At 34.0% G+C, this 21972-nt stretch overlaps 3 protein-coding genes across 4 annotated transcripts; 2 read left to right on the top strand and 1 right to left on the bottom strand.

The window, feature by feature from the left end:
• Positions 1 to 99: 99 nt before the first annotated feature.
• LOC122305161 (transcription factor WER-like) lies at positions 100 to 1773 on the bottom strand. Its single transcript, XM_043117507.1, has 3 exons — positions 1423 to 1773; positions 1145 to 1274; positions 100 to 843 (listed from the first exon to the last, which is right to left on the bottom strand). Exons 1-3 carry the CDS (start codon positions 1547 to 1549, stop codon positions 351 to 353), a joined length of 750 nt encoding a protein of 249 aa, XP_042973441.1. The 5' UTR covers positions 1550 to 1773; the 3' UTR covers positions 100 to 350.
• An 11164-nt stretch (positions 1774 to 12937) lies between these two features.
• LOC122305760 (auxin-responsive protein IAA29-like) lies at positions 12938 to 14916 on the top strand. Its single transcript, XM_043118314.1, has 4 exons — positions 12938 to 13617; positions 13727 to 13980; positions 14087 to 14183; positions 14602 to 14916. Exons 1-4 carry the CDS (start codon positions 13313 to 13315, stop codon positions 14651 to 14653), a joined length of 708 nt encoding a protein of 235 aa, XP_042974248.1. The 5' UTR covers positions 12938 to 13312; the 3' UTR covers positions 14654 to 14916.
• Positions 14917 to 18212: 3296 nt separating this feature from the next.
• Positions 18213 to 21478, top strand: LOC122305159 (beta-1,4-mannosyl-glycoprotein 4-beta-N-acetylglucosaminyltransferase-like). 2 transcript variants are annotated; one of them, XM_043117501.1, is made up of 3 exons: positions 18213 to 18384; positions 19301 to 19353; positions 20060 to 21478. In XM_043117501.1, exons 1-3 carry the CDS (start codon positions 18243 to 18245, stop codon positions 21239 to 21241), a joined length of 1377 nt encoding a protein of 458 aa, XP_042973435.1. In that variant the 5' UTR covers positions 18213 to 18242; the 3' UTR covers positions 21242 to 21478. The 2 variants fall into 2 exon arrangements, with proteins under 2 accessions (XP_042973435.1, XP_042973436.1); XM_043117502.1 differs by lacking the exon at positions 19301 to 19353 and having other exon boundaries at positions 18256 to 18384.
• Positions 21479 to 21972: the final 494 nt, after the last annotated feature.

Genomic DNA, 21972 nt, shown 5'->3' with positions numbered 1-21972 from the left:
GCTTGCGTGTGATACTGCCAGTGCCACATGGGCAAGCTCCTTAATTTACCTTTTCCACATCGAGAGAGAGAGAGAGAGAGATTTGAAAAGAAATACAAATGTACGAAGTAGATGTGGGCAATAATATGCATACAATAATAATACACCATACTGTAATTAACTGCACCCACTGGCCTCCAAGTACGACAGTACACTGCAGGGGATGGCACATGGCACTGCAACTCTTGATCATGAATTTGCTGGCACCCACCGATCTCCAACGTACGTACCCAAACCCCCAAGTACATATCCACCATTAAATGCTCTTTTTGTCAGGTGGGCTCGTTTTCTGCTGGCCGGGGGTGAGGGGCTCACTTGCCTACGCTTTCTCCATCGCATCCAAATGCTTCGAACAAGATGAAAGAATCCAAGTAAGCTATGAGAGGCTCATCGTCAAAGACGAATCTTGCATTATTATTGCTATTTCCAGTCAACATTGGGTACTCTATTTCACAGTTGAAGCTGTTTGGATCATCGATATTAATCCAGGGATTTGCGACCGTGCATTCGGCCTGATCTTTCTCTTGATCTTTATTAATCATGTTCCTTTCTTCCAGACCTAGAGATTGTGATCTGGTTCTTCTCAAACATATTGCGCTTCCACTGGGCTCGGAGTGAGTACACCATGGACGACTTTTCTTCTCCCTGTTCATGTTCTCGTCGTTGTCTTCCCGTTGTTTGTGGTCTTGTTCGGTTGTTTTTCTTTTGCCCATAATTAAGCTTTTCTTGTTCAAATGCGTATTCCAGTAGTTCTTCACTTCATTGTCTGTCCGACCAGGAAGCCGACCGGCAATCAGTGACCACCTGCGTCAGTGCGTCACCAAAAGATAAGAAAAAGAGAAAGGAAAGAAAGATGAATAAATGTGAGATAATAAAATTTTTAAGTTTTGTGAAGCTTCTTTCAATACAACTTTTGCTGGAATAAATTCCAGAACTTGAAAATATATAGGTCAAAGCTTTGTGACAGTGGAACATTTCTTTATTTCAGCTACGTCCGTAAAGAAAGGGAGTATGAATCATGCATATATATTGGTAATATCTAATATTTCCGAACAATTTGGAGGAGGCCGTTTTTTAGTTAAGTTAGTAAGCACGTTACTCTTACCTGTTGCCTAGAAGCTTATGCATTCGAACGATAAGGTCTTCTTCCTCTTTGGACATCTCACCACGTTTAATGTTAGGTCTCAGGTAGTTCTTCCATCTTAGCCTGCAACTCTTTCCTCCCCTCATCAAACCTGCGTGCGTGTGTGTGTGTGTGTGTGTGTGTGAGAGAGAGAGAGAGAGAGAGAGAGAGAGAGAGAGAGAGAGAGAGAGAGAGATCAGAGAGATCAGAGAGAAATTCTTGTAGATTACAAAGGGAAGTGATGTTGAGAAAACTTTTACCTGATCTCCTAGACACAGTAGCCCAGTTGCCTTCACCATGAGTTTCCACATAGTTTTTCAAAATCAAGTCCTCCTCTGGCTTCCACAAATTTTTCTTAAGATGTGGCTTCACTCTTTTAACTTCCATGAGCCCTGGCCTCTTTTTCACAGAGATTTGATTAATGAGTTGTAAATGGGTCAGTCAATGCGACTGGGTTATATAGAAATTAAAGTGGTGGAGATGGAAGCTTATTGCAGTCACTCGTGCATATATGAAGCAGATTACACCACATTATGGTGGTAGAAGATTTCCTAGAGGGACCCGTTTTGCTTCCCCTTTTGCTTTCCTTGGAATTATCTCCTTGTAAAGCAAATCTGCGGCCTCCACTTTGAACACAACTCTCTCTCTCTCTCTCTCTCTCTCTCTCTCTCCGTATGTTTATGGGAAAATGAAAGTATGAATATTAAATGTCTAATGGTTAAAGAAGTAATTAGTAGTGAATTTATATTTTTTTTTATTTTTTTAATGGTTAAGAATGTTTAAAAAATGATTAAAGAAAAATAAATTATATTAATGTACAAATTTCGTAATCACTCTAGTATTGTCCGTACGTGTTTATATATATACACACAATACATATATATATATATATAATGTACAATATATAGATCATATGTTTTCATCTCAGATATGACATTTATGTACGTGCACAGAGAGAAAGAGAAAGACAGAGGTCTTCCCTCACCTTGACATGTAAAAATAAGTGGCCTATTAGAATTAGTTGTATTGTAAGTGTTTCAAGTGTAAAACTGTTATGAATTTTAAAAGGATTTCATGGACATAATCACACACACATATATATAACTGAATTATAACTTAATTAATTCGGGAGTTGATCATCTTAAACGGAGAGTTATCATGAAACACGTCATAGCATTAAAAAGCTAACAGAAATAATATAAGGGCATGCACATATACTCCTAATTAATCCCCCTCACTTTTCACTCTGAAAAGGATATTAGACTTTGCCGGCATACAATTTTCAGGCTAGCTAGCTGTTCCTTTTTGAGACGCACGAGTGTACGTAACCCTGCCATTATAGATGATCATCAAGCTCATCATGTAGACCGCTTGGTTTTCTTGGTGTTTGAGTCTTGATCGAGAGTGTGTTTCTGATCTCGTCTTTTCTGCACTTGATCATTTATTACTAAAAAGTAAAGGCCGATTGCTCAAAAAAGCAAAAGGGCAAGAACAATAATTTGGAAAGGATCGATACAGCTAGCTAGCAAGCAAGCGTTGCAAATGATCATCCTATTATATAAAGCAATTTAATTACTATTTTGATCGCTAATTTGCAAGATTTGATCGATTAGTGTATCCCTTTTGGTGGCTGCACTTCACAAAAAGTATCAGACCATAAAAAACAGGTCCTTTAATTATTTCTTTGTGCTCAAGTTAGATTTTAAGCCTTAATTATATATGTGCCATCTTTAGACCTTCCTTGCTAGCTTGCTCACCTTTAGTACTACTACCCAACTTTACCCCATCATTCCTTGCTTTTTAGAATAGACATTTTTGGATGGTAGCTCTAAATCCTCCAAAACTCCTAGCCTCACTTTACCATACGGTACATAGTTAGATTTTAAAATAGTAAATTTACAAATAAATGTAATTTTATGTGATAAGTTAAATCTACTTTACAATAAAAATAACTTTATAATCGAACATCGCCTCAGTTTGTGAATTAATTTACTTTTGTGAACTTGCTAAGACATTTATCTAATTTACTAACAAAGTTAAAAGTTACTGACCTTATGACCATTTTGAGGAATTCTGATAATATCATTAATTATAGTCTCATAATGTGTATTATCAAATTGTTTACCACCATATATATAATTCATGAAGCATTTGTACGTAAGAAGTTTTTGGTTCCAAGAGATTCCAGCTTTTTGACAAACCATATATAATAATATATAAGAAAGAATAATGATAATAGAAAAATATATAAATTAAGTAGTGAGCCTAACTTTTAGTATTTTGCAGGCCCGATCGAGATGGATATTATATGGTCGCAGCTTGTTATATTTGTTTATATATGCGCGCGTACTACGAAGAGATGAATGGCGCCATTTGATCGATCAGAAAGAAAATGCAGCTTTTTGGGTAAGCTGTCCCACCAGTACATGGCATGCATTTGCCGAGCTGGTGGCGTATTTTCTTGATCGCTTTTGCATGTACTGATTGCTGATTGGAATAAATCATTGGGTCATAGTTGAGAGGGAAAGACATGATGTCTGTTCAAATGATATTTGAAACGAGACAAGCCACGACACAGAAAAATACAAATACAAGCAAGAATCTCACTCTCTGTCCAGCTTCCTGCTGTCTGTCATTTCAATATTTTGGATGTCCATGCATAGCTAGCTTTTTGATGAGGCTATAATTTCTCCCTTTTCAGTAGTACCTTTCATTCAGCAAATTTGTCTCCGAATCCAGCTGTTACAACAAAAGAGAAAATAAATCTTCTTTATCAGTGCGGGGGGAGCACTTAGTAATGGGGCTCAGACGTTTTATCAAAAATCTAGACGTTAGTGGTGCACCAGATCAACAGTCAAAAGCATATGCATGTCACTAAACCCCAACCACCCCCTATACGTACCCAGAAACCCAGAGCAGAGAATAATATTACATTATGCACCAGGATTTGAAATGGGGATCAAATAATATTTAAGCAATTTGATCTGGATTGTGATCAAGATGCAAATATATACTGTAAAGGACGTTGCTGTTCATAATCAGATGCTTGTCTATAATTAGGAGCAATTCTAGCTGAACCGAGCTATCTATCTCTTAACTCTAAGATTAGTATATATGTTACACTTGATGTTTTATGGCAAGAAAGAAATGAAACAACTGAAGAAATTAAAAAGAAGCTGGGGCCGGCCGGCCGGGGAAAAAGGAGAGTAAGATCGATCTAGACATGATAGGACTGGTTAAAAAATTGGATTATATATATATATATATATAAATTGGCATGCATGGATGGATGCAGCAGACAAAGCGGTTCATAAGAATAATTCAACTAAATCGTGTTTGAATGTTGGAATTCGGTCCTTGAAATTTGGCATAACTAGTAGTAGTACTACTGCTGAATTATTCTCTCCCAACTTTTTTTCTTTTTCAGTCACTATCGCCTTTGTAAAGTTCTCCACTATCTTCCTGCATTCTAACTAGCTCCTACTGCATATTTTATAGATACATATATATGTCCAATTACAGTAAATTAAGAGACGGATGCTGTGAATGAGGAGAAGAAAATGACAAATTCGTGCGCAACTACATTATTTCGTGCTACTGTTGGGTTAATTCCAGAACATGCATGGAGATCATTTCCATATTTAGTGGCGAGATTTATCGCTTTAATAAATAAATTTTACCATTTCCTGAACCTTGTTAATTCCCTTTTGGAAGTAGTACTTAGATATAGATGTCAAAGATGATGTCCTTATGGTAGTTTTGGAGATCTGAGGATGAAGAACTTGCTCATTGAAATCGAATTTCTCCATTAATATATAATTCTAGCTAGAGATCGATGATCAGCTCCAAATGAATTGAATTTGGATGGTAGTATAGGTCAATCCAATCACGTCGACCCGACTAATATAAAATGCATGGCATAAGATCATATATGCATTCAATTAATGTACCTGGCCTCAAAAGATTAATCCACTCAATTAATGTACTTAGGAAATTAATTGATTATATATATATATATATATATATATCTAATTAACCAAATCGCAAGATTTTTTAAGTACACGTAAGATAACGCACTATTGATCATGATGTTTCACAATCACGCACGCACTACGAAGTCATTCACGTACGTTTTGGGGATCACTTTCAAGCTGGCTTGCATGTCGTGGGCTTTAGATTACGATTCCTTCACTTTCCCATCCTTTCCAAAATGATATTCAACCTTTTTCTTTTTCATCTGCAAATCACATGAATCTTCCTTCACCAAAGTGAAAGCTGCAACAGTACCCTCAATCATTCTCGCCTCCATCCCTACCTCCCCAGCTCCCTGCCTCCTGTTTCAAGCAAAATTATCTTGTTTTGGCCAACCTACTCTCGGTTACTGCCCCATAGTTCTCTCTTATATTCTTAGTATTCTTCCTTGCCTCCGATCCCGAAGAAAGAAAAAATGCATTTCAATTGATGTTGTTCTCAAAAAATGATGAAATATATATATACCTAGATCTATGTGTTTAATTTTATTTTATTTTTTATAAAAACGCATATTGCATTCATTGAAATTGGGCATTACAATCTGGACTTGCAATTCACATTACAAGCCAACTACAAGTTTAAACAATCTTCAGTACACACAAGTGACTGGCATGGCCTAATCCTGCTGCAGCCTCTCCAAACTATTGTTTGATAAACAAACACCACTCTATCTAAAATGAAGTGTAAGCAACCTCCTACCCGTTCAAAGAACGAGGTAGTATACACGCTACAGACTAAAAGTCCTAGAGAACAACTCTTCAGACCTAATGTCTAAGAGACTTATAATTTTATTATATTAGAAACATAAACCAAACAGAGATTAAGCTAAAAAACCAAAATAGAGAAACATAAAGCACTGGCAAAGGACTGTATAGGAGCGTGGGATCCACGCGCCACCATCGGCATGAACGATGGTCAACTCTTGAGAAAACAAATGCCCTAGTCCTAGATAAGTTGCGTGTGGCGGCATAAACGTATTCTTGACAGTGGCATTTGAACTTCATTCACCCCGCTTCGAACAACACGTGTGATCCACTTGCCATTGCGTTCGGCGAATTTATTCTCCCTTTTGAGAGATCGGTTCATTGGAAGGTCCGCTGTGATGTGCGTGGATGCCGTCGAACACCGAAAGCCAACAGATCAAAACATCTTCACCTAAATCGCTGGAACCAAACCGGATGCAAATCACTGGAAAAACCGATAAAAGAAAAAGGGGATAAGATAAAAAGAAATTTAAAAAAAAAAAAAAAAAAAAAAAAAAAAAAAAAAAAAAAGAGAGGAAATAGAAGGGAGGAGCCGAAGCTCCTGGCCCCTGTTTCGGCCACATTAGGGTTTGAGAGCTTCCTGCTGTTTCTGTTATCTGAAGCCCAGGTTCGGACATCTTTGTGTCTAATTAATTACTTCAATAACAAGGCTTGATCATGGATATCAGAAAAAGTTGTAGATGTAGCTGTCTCTTCTTGAAATGATGTCTCTATCTATTCTGATCATCGGGTAATTATGAAGGTGGAGTTAGAAAAGAGTACGCGAAGTGGCCCATTTCTAATTCCTCATTATGAACTTACGTACATTCCCTTTTTCCAGTACTCGTCCATGTAATTTTACATGACCTTAATTGTTTTGAAATTTGGAATCAATTAAGTTTTAGAATAATGTTACTTACGGTTTATATTTAAAGATTGTAATGTAAGAATAAGTAATTTTATTTTTAAATTTTTTTAAAATTATTAAAATATCTCTTTTAAAATGATTTTTTTCTATTTTAATAAATGGCCTGCATCAATATCCTTCTTAAAATGATTTTTTTTTTTTTTAATAAAGAATCATACATGCAGTTGGGGATTGCAAATAAAATTTTTCTTAATTTTTATAGTTATATATTTTTAAAGACATGCCTTTTAGTTGACATTTTTAAGCTATGATTATTATTATTTTGTCTTTTACATATAGGAGAAGCCATGGCCCATTTAGCTAACTAGTTTGGACTGGACCCTAGCTCGGGCATTAGATTACGCCAAGTATGTGGGCTTAAAGTCCAGAACTGGCCTGTTTACTCCTAGTTGGCCCTTCTCTTCAAATTTTCACTAATGGAAAGCTTTTGTTATTTTCTTTCCAAGTAATTTCCTGCAAAAAAAAAAAAAAAAAAAATAGTCTAGCTCCTTGACATTGTGACACGTACAATATCTCTCTAACTCTCTAAACTTTCGCCTTCCCAACTTACAATTTTTGTTTTTTTTTTTTTTGTTTTTTTTTAATCTTTAAATTAAGGTCATCTTTAAGAGATCGACGGTTTGTAAATCCATTACCATATATAGATAAATAAGACACGAACTCCTGAAATTCCAAACTAATATAAAAATAAAAGTAATAAACTAAACTAAATTAAATGTTTCGTTTTTGTACGTGCTCTAAAAAAATCAAACATGGTTCGGTCCTTTGTGCGTTTTAAGGTTATTATATCTAGGAAAATTGTTAGGTTGTTCTCTCAACTTGTCCCACCGCTAGTGTATTTGTATTTTTTTAATGTTTGAAAAATTTATTACTAGTAATTTATGTATTTTTTTAACATTTAAAAAAAATTAAAAAATACACTAACGGTTCACGTGAGGGGGCAAGTTGAGGGACTGAGGAGCATCATACTAAAAAATAATACAATTCTACTCATCATCCCCGCCTACATGTCCACATACCACACATAATCTTTTATCCTTTTGCTTTTTTTTTTTTTTTTTTTTAACAAGTATATTGTATAAGGAATATGAGTAGAATAACTTAATTAATTAGTTTAGTAGGAATAAAACAAAAAATTTAGAAATATGTGGTGTGTGAGATGATGAGTAGTAAAGCCCTTTCTCAATATATAAGGAGAAAATATTCAAAATATATTTGCAACTGTGAATTATGCAACCGCTGCGTAATCACTTTGAAAAAAATGAATAAAACATGAGATCCACATGAAAAAAATTAATTTTTTAATAAACCTCACTATTTTTCAAAGCAATTACGTACATAGCATGCATTTACACAATTCACGGTTGTATGTGGAATTACTCAACTTTTTATGAACAGACCATCCAAAGCAGGTGACTCTCTAATAAAAAATGATATTTGTAGTCATAGAATAAGTAAGCGGCATGTCCTCCTTTAAAAAATATATATATAGGATTCAAATTTAAAAAAAATAATAATTAATTAATTTCTTAATAATGAATTTCACTTTTTTTTTATAAAGAAATACACGACACTTACATAACATATGACTGTACGTATATAACATTATTATTTCTCTTATTGTATAGTCGCTCCGTCTACCCTTGTCGCATGGAAGAAAGCAAAAACAAGGCAAAGACCCCTAATACACATAATTAAAAAATAAATTAACGAGTGGCCGACACTGGGAATTGCTGATCTATATATGCAAAGAGATTATTACGTACTTATTGCATGTTTCGATCCAACATGGGAATAATGACGGTACATCTACTTTTTAATCTTATAAACAATTCCAATGCATGTGCATCAACATAATTAAGATTGTGTCACATCATTTATTTAAATTTATATGTTATTTTCTATATTAATTAATGATAATAATTAAATTATTGTCAATGAAAATAAATGATAAAATGTAGTCGATGTTAATGTCCCTTTTAAGAAAATATTTGACAGGTTTATAGATGTGATATTAATTAGGAACAGGCTGGCCATACGGGTCCAAGTTCTATGGACTTGTTTGGTTATATATTAATAATTTAATAGAGTTCGTAAAAAGTATTTAAATAGTTTTAAAAGTTATTTAATAATAAAATTAAAATATTTAATTGTCATATATTAAAGTACTTTTTATTAGATAAAAAAAAGTTAAAGTTACGTTTCAGGAACATTTTTTTGTTTTTTCTCAAATAATACATAAAGGAGTTCTAATTTTAACGAAGACTATCAATAGGAGAAATTACTCATACAACTTTTAAATAAATACAAATTTGTCATCTAATCTTATTAAACATGACACTACCTCAAATGGCATTTTATCATTTATATTTCAAAAAGTATTTTTTTATATTATTTCTAAATAAATATAATATGTTTGAAAGTGTTTTACACATATAGTTGCTAAACAATAAATAAATTTTTAGTAGTAGAGCATTACCTAATTCATATTTGGAACTGCAATAGAAAATATAGCGTATAGTTTTAGGGCTTATAACTTAAATAATAAGTTATACTATTAAAAAGTTATTTATTATTTGATAATCATATATTTAAAGTATTTTCACACATGTTACGTTTGTTTGAAAACAATTTTAAGAAGTGTTTTCTAAAATAGAAATGACAATTATTTAAATTTTAAATGATTATGATCATATCTTTAAAAATCTAAAAATTGTAATTATTTGAAAATTATATAGGTATTTTCTTCTATTGATAATCTTTTTAAAATTCGAATTGCGTTTCATAATATTCAGAAAAGCACATTTGAGAAAAAATAGTAATCAAAATGATAATTTTCTTCACACGTATTTTTTAACTTATTTGAGGTTAAACAATATTTTAATATGTAATACTCAAACAACATAATTTTCCTATTAAAAAGTTTTTAAAACTATTTAAACAATTTTTAAAACTCTTAACGCAACTCCAAACAGTCGCTTAAACTCTACCACTAAAAGCTAAAACTTGCGTTAAAAACGGGGCAAAAATTAATATGCGGAACATGCAGGCCGGTATGTATGGCAAAAGTAGATCCTCTTTTTAAGCAAAATCATCAAGGGAGGAGTGAATGAGAAGACGGAATTAGGAACTTGATTAGGCGTCAATTAAATGGTCCCATGATGAACACAAATGGCAAGATGCCATTCTGTCTGATCCCATCCGTCCTGTAATTCAAAACCAAACAGCCTGGATGGGGGTATCTATCACTTGCTTATCTTGAAGGCAAATGTGGAAAAAAAGAAGGAGCCCTAAACCGACAATGAGGCCACAAAGTCAAAACATCACCAACCATCAATATCCAGTTCAGGAAAACATTTTCCCTTCACGCCATAGCTAGTATTAATGAAAGGTCAATTTCTAAATTAATTAACACGTACACGAGTACTTTAAAAAACACAATCAAGTCAAAATCAAATTGGTTTTAATTTTTTTGGAGATATTTTTTTCCTTTATAATAATATTTATAATTATAATATTTTTAGTAGTTCTAGTTAGTACTTATGGTATATAGCTCGCTTTGGACTAAATGCTTTTGATCACACATGGACAAGAGTAGTTTTCAGTTAAAGCAAGAGCATATAGAAAATCTAACTTTGGTAGACCCAAATGGGGGGACCTTATAATTTATCAAAGATGAGGTTTGAAACATTATACCTACCTAACTAGAGGCGTGCGTGACCGGGGAGCCGGCCCCTCCCTTTATTGTAAGAATATCGCTTATTTATTTTTAGTTATTTTTTAAAAGAAAATAATTATTTTTGTTTTAAATAAATATATTTGTATTATAAATAGTCATTTTTATCACGAATAAGTCGTTATAAATATTCAATTTTCTTATAGTGAACCATTTCTTACTAGTAATTCTTTCATGTGTTGAAACCATGCAGCTAGCTAGCTCAACGTACACAAGAGCCACTCATTTGTTTTCAACAAAGCAAGTGGACTACATATAAAGAGAGACTTACAGGTCAAGTACTCATCCTTCACCCATTGATCAAAGGCAAAGCATGTCTTATCATACATTCAACTGTAAACTAACCGACCGAGGAATATTGGAAATGTTGTGAACCATGTGGGTGTGGTCCTTTCCTATGAAATTGGTCCAGTGCTAGCTGGTCGGATATATGATCTCACCAGTTCATAATTTAGGTTAAACATATACAATGTGGGACTTCATGTTTTATTAATATGGGTGCATGCATGCCCACCACATAGCACTGCATGCGGCCTCGTGCGGGTTCTTCAACGATGATGCGTGCAGGGATCTCGTGGGCTTGCCGTTACTGATGATCATCACGTGAAATCATCCCCGGCCGTGTAGTTAATTTTCTTTCAATCTATATATACTCATTACAAGCACTCCTCGATCGAGAGCTACACTGACAGGAATCGATATTATAATATATATATATATATATGATGCAATTTGGTTGGAAAGGGGCAAAAGTTAAAACTCTGGGAACTATGTTTTCTTGTACGTACGTTGGTGAACGAGGGACAATATATATACACGACAAGTACTATAATATTGAATTGGATTGTATTGGTAACAGCCGAGCATCAAACATAACTGCAAAACAATTAAACACGTACGTACCACGTGTGTTTGCATGCAGTTAGTTTTGTAACATCAATATCTTATATATATTATATACATCGATCTGTCTCGCACAAACACGATGACACTTTCTAAACAACTACAAACCGGCCAACACATGATGTTCAGTACTGATCTCTTAATTATTTCTTGTTTTTGTAAGTCTTTGTCTATGTATCGTAGTCCACGATCCACGTGCCATGGCTAACTTCGCCGTCATGATAATTATAAAGGCATTAGTCAAAATATCATAAAGAAATAATATTTACAAAAATAAAGTATATATACATCGCGCACTTTTTCTTTTAAATAAGTAAATATATGATGCACTTAAAAAATTAATTTTTTTAATAATAAATTTTATTATTTAAAAAAATAAGTATACTTATATAATTTATAACTGTATTTAACACTACTTATTATAAATTCATGTGTCACCTTTAATTTAATTGAGTTTGGCCCAATGCTTACTGATGCATTAAACACGGCGGGTGTGTTTGTCCACTTAAGTTTGAATGGAAAAGTTTTCTCCTCTTCATTCTCAAACTTATTAAGCCGTCAACCATATATTTGTGAGTCTTACTTAACGCATCAAATTTCTAAGATTTATATTGAAGATAGTATACACTATATAGAGTTTAATTCTCGTGTTTATTTTTCATATAAATTATAATAAATTCAAAAAAGAAAAAATAAAGAAAAAATCGCATTACCATGACTCGAATGCAACTATTAATCCGGTCGATAATTAATCTAGAAGAAAAGTTAACAATAATGCCGCGTAGAACACGTTGCCGAGTTCGAAAAGTCAGGACTCATCAAGCAGAAAAGCAAACAAATGTGTAGTGAACCCAACCACACAGAGGAAAGGAACATGTCCAAGACTTTGAGTACAAGAATGTTAAGTGTGCAGGGGCCCACCACCCCGTCCCACTGTTGACTCTACTGACACTAGCTCTCACTTAATTAGGAAATTTCAGAACCATTAAAAAAAAAAAAAAGGAAAGGGAATTAAATTGAATCTACAGTCTTGGTCACGAAAGATGCCTTCAGTTCAGCTCATGGAGGGCCACCATATTGGGAGCGTGGTCACAACGCCCGCAATATCAACACCATAGTTCAAATTTTCTAACTTTTTTTCTCATCCACCTAAAATTTGTGGAAAAATCTAAGAGAATCTTTTAGAATTTTATTAAAAGAATACTGTATGCATATGAGATGAGCCCTCAATTTCAAGGAATCTTCGATTTTGATCGTGATTTATTTGGTCGTGGGATGGAGACCAAAAGAATCCATAGATGTCATAATTCTATAATTACACTTACATGATGTGAGAGAACAAATTCCAAGGAGGAGGAGCTATCACGGTAGTGTGCCCCCCAAGTACGGAGAAGTAATGGGATGCGCGTGAGTAGCTTTAAAAAGAGGATAGTGTTGCTGGGGAGGTGGGAACTAAAGTTCAGAAAACAATGAGCAAAGGAACAGCACTGCAACTGGGTCGCCCTAAAGTGTAGCACTGACATCGACCCCTTTCCTCTTTGTTTCCCAACACCCTGTCCCCACTCCCGCACACCCCGGGCTATCCCCCATTCACTGCTGTCTCTCGCTCTATGTCCCTCTCCCTCTCTCTCTCTCTCGCGCTCGCGCGCGCCATTATAACCCCTACTAGGTGGAAGAATACCAGATTTTCTAAACGCTACCCAAAGTCGTTCACTTGCCGTTTGCTTTCACATACACAAAATCCGTCCTTGGTTCTTATTTTATTTCGGTTAAGTCTGTTTGTTTTGTTTTTGTTGGATTGATTACACATGGAACTTCAACTGGGTCTCGCTCTTCCAAGCAATCCTTCCAAAGGGTTCGATTTGAATTACTTTGCTTCTGAGCCTAAGGAGATAGCCGTCTCGAACAGATCGTTCACCGTTGCGTCTAGCTGCACAGATATTAACGACATCAACGACAACAACAAAAAACGTAGTTTCGACCAAACCTTTGAGAATCCTACGGATAGCACCGTGCCTCGAACGCTTCCTTTGCTGCTTTGGAACCACCATCCAAACGAGGAAGACGACCCCAAAGACCTCGAGAATCATTCTTTAGTCACCTTTAACGACAAGTAAGTTCTCTCTCTTTCCCTTTTATATATATTCTGTAAATTTTGGGGCTTTTTTTTTTTTTAATAAGTAACAGAATGATTGAAGTTGTTTGATTGAATTGAAATATAGAAAAGATGGCGATAATGGAGATGGTCTGGTGGGGTGGCCACCCATTAGGTCACGGTGGAAGAATAAGAGGCTTTGCCACGAGAACAATGGGGCAGTAGGGCTGGAGAATGGATTTGCTTGTGGAATCAGAGGATCAAACTCAACGTACGTGAAGGTGAAGATGGAAGGAGTTCCAATAGCAAGAAAGATCGACTTAAGCCTCCATCATTCTTTCCAAACGCTAACAGAGACCTTAATGGACATGTTCGGGCAATGTAAATACAATTTATGAAAGTTTTTGTATTGGAATAATATTGTTCAACGAGGATTAACAACGAAGCAGGGGATTGACATATTTTCCTTTTTTGGTTTTGTTTCAAGGGTGGTTGGAAACGGGTCAGAAGGATTCAAACCAGTATAAGCTTGCTTACCAGGACAGGGAAGGAGATTGGCTATTTACTGAAGATGTATCTTGGAGGTAATGTGTATGAATTTAATTATCAACTGCAAATTGAGCTCATAAAAAGGAAAGACGTCCTAAAAATGTTTGGATTTTAGGGTTGAATTGATTGCATAAACAGGTAGCCAAGATGACCAATTTAGTTCAAGTAATTAATTTGGTAGCCTTTGATTTCATAGGCAATTTCTTTTCTTTTTCGTTTTTTTTTTTTTTTTTTTTTTTTTGTGAAGTCTTTGAATGGGGCAATCATCCAAAATTCTCTAATTCTATACAAATATAAAATACGAAGAATGTCAAGAGCCCTGATGACATATAATCCAATTATCTAAATGAAAAACTTGAGGCAACCCCGCTATAAAAAGAATCGTATTAAATTGTTCGAGGTATGCAACTTTTTTTTTGGGTTGTAACTCATGGAATATATATGGTTTTGCAGAACTTTCAGTCGCTCGGTGCAACGTATCAAATTACTGAAGAGTAGCCGTTGATTAAGCTAGCTAGCTGTAGCACGCGCGTTGCATTCCTCCGAGTTTAGCTCTATATAAATTAATTAATTACCTTAATTAGTAGACTCATTAGTGCAGTTTCATTTGGAAGAATTTTGGATGAGTATGTAATTAATATATATATATATGGTTTATGCATGCAGTATATCAAGAACAACCTAGCTAGTTGTATAACCTATATCTATGGATAACCCATTAACCGTTTACCCCAAAATGAAATATATAAATACATAATTTTATAACTAGTACTTGAGTAATGCTAGCTATTATAAGGCATCTACAGTACCGCATACTGTTTACGTAGTATAATTTAATTTAAAAAAAAAAATTTAATTTAAATTTTACAAATCAAATATTACCATTTAAATAGTGTGAATTATGTGCTCCAAACACCAATTTGAAAATAGAATAATTCTATTTAAATTTACTTGAATTTTTTTTTCTTACTTGAACTAATTTATTCTTCTTCCTTTATTATTGACATCGATCTTGGCCTTATATAATTCATTTGAGTATGTATGTATTGGTGACTCAGCATTGTGCATCAAATATTTTGGCAGTCGATATTTAGGATATGTTTGGGTGCCGAGCTCGTCTCAGTCTATTTCAAATCAATCATGAATAAGACTTATTATTTTTTCAATTTTCTATAAAAATTTAAAACATATCTTAATCTATTTCATATATTCAAACACATTTCAATAGATCGATAAAATTCACTTAAAACATCTTAACTCACTGCTATTTACAGATCAATTCAGATTTTCTAAAAATATGAACCCTCAGGGCTTCTAAGAATTTGTCGCTTCAAAGCTTTCAATGTTTCTATCTACCGAGGAGCTGTCTTTCTTTTCTTAGATCTCTCGTTGATGATGGTCTGCAATGAATTGCAACTATTTGATATTTATAGCCCAAAGATTGACTTGTTGATCAGATCATCAGGAAACTGCCCATTAAAAAAATTATTTTCAAATAATTAATATATGCAGTAAATTTGTAAGAAATCTGTAGTAAAATTTGCAGTAAGTTCGTAAGAACTTGATCTAATTAAAAAATATAATATACTTTTGAGTAGTAGTGGCCCAGTGGGTTTCATCAAGTCTGGATATTTAATTTTCATCATAAATTAATTAATATATATTGTCTCACTTGACTTAAAAGCCTTAATTTTTTAGATACTTCAATCAAATGACTCAAAAAAGTCATTAATCCTTATAATAAGGTCCAATTAAAGAAAGGCAGCTGATTAATTAAAGGATTAATTTCAGCTTTTGGACCAACCGCGTTTTCGTAGGTCGTCTGACTTGACTTTCACATTTCATTAGTCGTATCATAGTGTTTACTGCTAAAGTCAAAGATCATTTACCAGTTGATTACAAAATAAAAATAAAAAGTTTGCAATCTTTGCCACGTTAGCGAACGATGTTAGCCATCTTTGTCAGCTGACGTGGATGACGAGGAAGCCTCCAACGACACGAGATATTTTTATAAAATAATATTATTTTATATAAATATCTTCAATTTAATACACGATTATATTAAAAATATAAAGTACGGTGTTACAGGTATCGTTAGCAGCTCCCGCTGAGAGTTTTAGGTAAAAAAAAAAATTTATAATTTTGTTTTTTAAATTATTTTTTAATATTTTTAAATATTTTAAAAATATATAAAAATTTATAATAACATTAAAAAAAATTCGTAATCATTAAAAAAATAAAAAAAAGGAGCGGTAAGCTCCAGCGGGATCCCAGCATTTTCCACATATAAAAAAAAATTATATGTATACCATTACTCTTTTACAATTTATCTACAGTTCATTTATAGGACACGAGAAGTTACAACCCATATACCAGATTATTAATAGAGTAACGATATATATATAATTTTTTTTTACAACTTTTTATATAACTATATTTTAAAATGAGAATATTTATATAAAATAATATTATTTTTATAAATCACTTTATAAAAATATTCTTCATTTTAAATATAATTATATAAAAATTAGAAAAATGATTATATGTCTATATTTTCTTTATCAATATAAAAGCATGTAACTATAAAAGAAAAATATATAGTTACTCATCAAATTATTAATTTTTGACAATCAGTTTCTCAAACTAAAAAGAAAAATATGATTTACTCCCTCTTTAAAAAATTGAAACAAGTACCTCTTATTAAAAATCTAAAAAACCAGAAAACAGAAAAAGATAAAGTAAAAACTGAAAATAACTCATGACAAATTTCACGGGTATGACTGTCGCGAGGAGATGATCAACAAAAGATAAATGTTAGGTCTACAAAATATTAAAAAAAAAACTATTTTAAAAATCAATATAATTTAGTATAATATGCTAAATCTATTTTATAATAAAATGATTTTATGATAAATGTGCTATGTCAATTGATTAAATATATATTCTTTTATAAGAGCATATCTAATAAAATACTTATATGATATAATTTAATTTTAAAATAAATCTTAAAATTCAAATCTTATAAACTAAACTTTATCATATACTCTATACGCCATTTAAAATTGAGAATAGAATAACTATTTTTATATGGATGAAGTAATTTTCTTAACAAATTTACACTACAAGTAATTAGAGTAAAATTTTCTAGCAGTATCATCCACAAAATAACAGTTGTTCTCTTCTACCACCAAGGTGGCCGTAGTTTAGTTTGTACGAGTTGATATTTTATGAATTTGAGTCGGTACATAAGTTGAAATTATCTATGGTAATAAAACTTGATTTTTAGATCATGAGATGAATTTTAGATCAGCTGGATACTTTTGTAAGTGATATGGTGACGAATTCACTTTTTAAATAATAGCTATATCTCAAACCAGACATTCTACAATAAGGAGAGATTCTTATAATCATGCGCAAGAAGGGTTACTTTGCAACTCGCTGATCCGCCGCTCAACTTTCTTAAGGGATAAAAATAAAATAAAAAAAATACTAGTATTCCGTTTGGTTATACAGATGAAATGAGATGTTTTAAATAGTAATGAATTAAATATTGTTATAATATAAGTTTTTTAATATTAATTTTATATTAAGATTTAAAAAAATTAATTTATTTATTATACTTTGTATAAGAATTTAAAAAAGTTAAGTAATATAGTGAGTAATTCACTTTTAAAGTAGCAGCTATGCCTCAAATAAGACATTCTACAATAAGGAGAGATTCTTATAATCACGCACAAGAAGGGTTACTTAGCAACTCGCTGATCTGCCGCTCAACTTTCTTAAGGGATAAAAAATAAAAAGCACTAATATTCCGTTTGGTCACACAGATGAAATGGAATGTTTTAAATAGTAATAAATAAAATATTGTTATAATATAATTTTTTAATATTAATTTTATATTAAAATTTGAAAAAGTTAAATTGTTTCTTATACTTTATATAAGAATTTGAAAAAATTATAATGATGAGTTGAGACGAGATTTTTAATTTTACATTACCAATGCGGCCGAGATCTCTCCTTCTGCTCCACGCGTCTTGCTTTCGTTGGTTACTTTTTCAATAACCCTAAAGGTCGCAAAAGCAGACCCGCAGGGGATGGAAACTGTCCTCAGGTTGTCTCTCCTGGCTTCACTCCGCCATCTCAGTCTCACGTGGGCACTCGACTCTGCCTCTCCCTCTCTCTCTGTGGAGCTGGAACTGGCGGGAATGCATTCAGGACCTATGCAAATGCAAAATCGTGAGTATTAGTTTGTAGCGTGATTTTCTGTACTGCTTTTCGAATTTATTTGAACTTTGTTTCATTAAATGGAAGATTTTCCATTATATCTTGTATTTGGGTTTCTAATTTATATCTTGCCGTTCCTTTACCGATTTCCATTTGGGGATGAGCTATTGTAAGAATTACTTGTCCTTCTTCATTCAACCATTAAATATTTTGTTGAATGTTTGGAAACTTACCCCAAAAAATAAGCTTTATTTCCTTATGTTCCTATTTTAGTTAGCTATGCTGTAAAATTTGATGCATCTGTTTCAATGCCCTTCACTTTGAGCTTCATCTCATACATACTGCAATGTCCTGTAAAGAATAATTGTGCTTTATATGCATATTTATTATGCTGCAATGTCCTGAATAGAACGAATTCCGGCTCGTAATGTGAGTGATCATACTCATGTATTTGGGCTAAAACACGGCGCTCTATTTTTCCAACTTTTTTCCCTTTTTTGAGTAGGTCTTTATTGGAAACCCAGGTTGTGAATCATAGGGACCGACACTGTTGCGATCATATAATTATTAAGAACACAAAGTTCTCTAAATTGGTTACAGGAAAATGTTTGATATTTTAATCTAAAGGTTTCTCTTTTCTCCTTAAATCTTTAAGCAAGATAGGTTCTGAGCATGTTTAACATTTCCCTGAGAAAGAGGTTGCGTATTCTATTTTTCTATTTTATTTTCCTTATTATTTTTTATAATTATAAGAATCTTCCACACTTTTCTCCGGGTTTTAACTAGCTTGACATTACAAATTTTTATTACGGAAATCTTGTCCTCTCTCAGCTCACAACATGTTGTTTGTTTAGACTTTCAAGCACGGTGTCCTTGTAAGGACAAGTTCGAGTTTTGCAAGATCCTGTTTTGTTTCTTGGTTATGCAGGTCTCAACTTTGAGTGCATCTCTAAGGGTTGCACCATAGGGAAGAGAACCAAGGTAGGGCTGCATCTAAAGAGTAATGCTAGATACAATCATGGATTGTGCAAGCGCCACACACTCATTTTGAAAAAGATTGAAGTCATCTATTAAAAACTTAATTTTTTCATGTGGGTCGTATATTTCTCATTTTTCATGTAAATGACATCCACTGCCATTGGTAAGATATAAGGAGGCATTATAACTGATAAGAAGAATTCCATATTTTATGGTTAGCAGACCATTCTTTAATCTCTTGAGGATTGTCGCCCATGTGATCCTTGTGCTTACAAGCGTGACCCGCATTTGGGTTTATGCATTAAGAACTCTTTATCTCTTTGTAAGATTTTGAGGATTATCACCCACGTAATCTTTGTGCTACAAATAAACTTGTGCTGACAAGTGTGAACAGCATTTGGGTTTATGCATCAAGAACTCTTAATACCAATTTCAAAAGAAACCCAGAGGTTGGGAATACTTTATACTGGATTTACATGTTTGCCCGTCTTAACCTATCAAAACATCTTTGCCTGTCTAGAGCGTGGATATTATGTTATTGTAAATTTTCCATCTATCTTGGAGAAGGGATTGTTAATGCTTAGATGATTGAACGTGATTCAACTAGAAAGTTTCTTTCTGTACTGGCCTTACTGGCTAGCTCCTGCATTAATTTGTTTATAGAAGTAGTTATCATAGAGTTCCTGACATATGTTTTGATTTTATGCAGGTGAGCGAATTTGGAAGGCACTTGATTTTTCCAGTAGTTGAATTGGCACAACCATGTCAAGTAGTTATCTTAATCATTCTCCTTCAAGACATGGCAACACGAGCTGTCCGCCTGACCTCCAGACGATCACCACCTAAGTTTCTTTTCATCATACTCCTGATACTTATTCCTATTTGTGTGATTGGAATTTTTACACATGGCCAGAACATATCCTATTTTTTCCGACCACTATGGGACAATGCCCCACCCCCCTTCAAACACCTCCCACACTATTATGCAGAAAATGTATCAATGGACCACCTTTGCCACCTCCATGGCTGGTCCCGGCGCTCCCAACCCCGTAATGTTTTTGATGCCATCTTATTCAGCAATGAATTGGACATACTGGAGATCAGGTGGCGTGAGCTTTATCCCTTTGTCACAAAATTTGTAATCCTTGAGTCCAATACCACCTTCACAGGCATTCCAAAGCCTCTCTTCTTTTCTTCAAACCGAGCTCGATTTGCTTTTGCTGAGGGGAAATTTGTCCATGGTGTGTTATCTGGTCAAGTGGCGGTTCACGGATCATACAAACACCCATTTGAACTCGAGACCCAACAACGTAAGGTTATGAATCGATTAGTTCGCCAGTCAGGGATTTCTTATGGTGACATTCTTATCATGTCAGATACTGATGAGATACCAAGCCCACATACCGTGAAACTAATGCAATGGTGTGATGGGGTGCCACCTGTAATGCATCTCGAGCTCCGGCACTATATGTACTCATTTGAGTTCCCCGTGGATTATAGCAGCTGGCGAGCCACAACCCACATCTATGGCCCTGACACCCTTTACCGGCATTCTCGCCAAACTGATCTTATCTTCTCTGATGCTGGATGGCACTGTAGCTTTTGTTTTCGGCACATCCAGGAGTTTGTGTTTAAGATGACTGCTTATAGCCATGCAGAACGTGTAAAGCAGAAAGATTTTTTAGATCATGCAAGAATACAGGAGCTCATTTGCAGGGGCGATGATCTCTTTGATATGCTACCTGAAGAGTACTCCTTCCGGGAGTTGATTAAAAAGATGGGATCAATTCCCCGGTCGGCTTCTGCTGTTCATCTTCCTGCCTACTTGATAGAGAATGCAGATAAGTTTGAGTTCCTTCTCCCAGGGGGCTGTTTAAGAACATCTGAATGAAGGTCTCTGGTCATCCAAAGTACAAAATTTTGGGATTTTGTAGCTTGGAACTTGGGTTGCCCCGTGTCCTTTTTTGTAATAAGAGGCTCTAATGCCTGGAAGTTCCTGAGGATGTGAAAAATATAGCGCTCATTCCTTTGGATTGCCTTTATTAATGCACTTGAACAAATCAGAGTTGTACTCAACTTTTTCCGCCTAAATTAGTAGCTGCGAAAGGATACCCTTTTGATCTAAAAAGAATACTGCTTTGCCTGTTTCTTTTGTCTATTTGATTCCATCTGCATTTCGTATGAACATCTGCATTTAGCAGCTCTTATAGCAGAAGATTGCTAGCACTACTTGCATCTATGGCCAATGTCATTTCTCTCTTCCAAGGAGAACAGGGATTGATTCGTTGTAAGCGGGCAGGTAAAGGGGTCTACTAATGGGCAACTGGGCAAGCAATAAAAGCAAGGATATATTTATAGTTGCAAGATAAGTTTAGATCATCTTCGTAGATGTTGATGTGAAGCGTTTTTATCAAAACACGTGCATTTTGGCACATAAACCCTGGCTTCTGAGTTGTGAATAAAATCTGTATTGATCTTCCGTTTCTACAGACAGGCTCATAAAAATATTTATTTGCTTTGTCTCAACATGGATCTTTTCGCTTTCTACTAATACTTTTTATTTAAAAAAATTCTTAAAAATCCAGCTAGTTCAAATATATATATATATATATATTTTCTAAA

Source organism: Carya illinoinensis, chromosome 3 (genome assembly GCF_018687715.1).
Source record: "Carya illinoinensis cultivar Pawnee chromosome 3, C.illinoinensisPawnee_v1, whole genome shotgun sequence".
Classification (NCBI taxonomy): Eukaryota; Viridiplantae; Streptophyta; class Magnoliopsida; order Fagales; family Juglandaceae; genus Carya; species Carya illinoinensis.
Note: the sequence above shows the minus strand (reverse complement) of the source record. Positions and strands in the feature narration are given on the sequence as shown.

Coding starts and splice junctions, on each gene's coding strand:
- LOC122305161 (XM_043117507.1), bottom strand. CDS start 1,549: ATGGAAGTTAAAAGAGTGAAGCCACATCTTAAGAAAAATTTGTGGAAG. Junction 1,275..1,422: donor TACTGTGTCTAGGAGATCAG/GTAAAAGTTTTC, acceptor ACACGCACGCAG/GTTTGATGAGGGGAGGAAAG. Junction 844..1,144: donor CATAAGCTTCTAGGCAACAG/GTAAGAGTAACG, acceptor GCACTGACGCAG/GTGGTCACTGATTGCCGGTC.
- LOC122305760 (XM_043118314.1), top strand. CDS start 13,313: ATGGAACTTCAACTGGGTCTCGCTCTTCCAAGCAATCCTTCCAAAGGG. Junction 13,618..13,726: donor TTAGTCACCTTTAACGACAA/GTAAGTTCTCTC, acceptor ATTGAAATATAG/AAAAGATGGCGATAATGGAG. Junction 13,981..14,086: donor AATGGACATGTTCGGGCAAT/GTAAATACAATT, acceptor TTTTGTTTCAAG/GGTGGTTGGAAACGGGTCAG.
- LOC122305159 (XM_043117501.1), top strand. CDS start 18,243: ATGGAAACTGTCCTCAGGTTGTCTCTCCTGGCTTCACTCCGCCATCTC. Junction 18,385..19,300: donor ACCTATGCAAATGCAAAATC/GTGAGTATTAGT, acceptor TTGGTTATGCAG/GTCTCAACTTTGAGTGCATC. Junction 19,354..20,059: donor CCATAGGGAAGAGAACCAAG/GTAGGGCTGCAT, acceptor GATTTTATGCAG/GTGAGCGAATTTGGAAGGCA.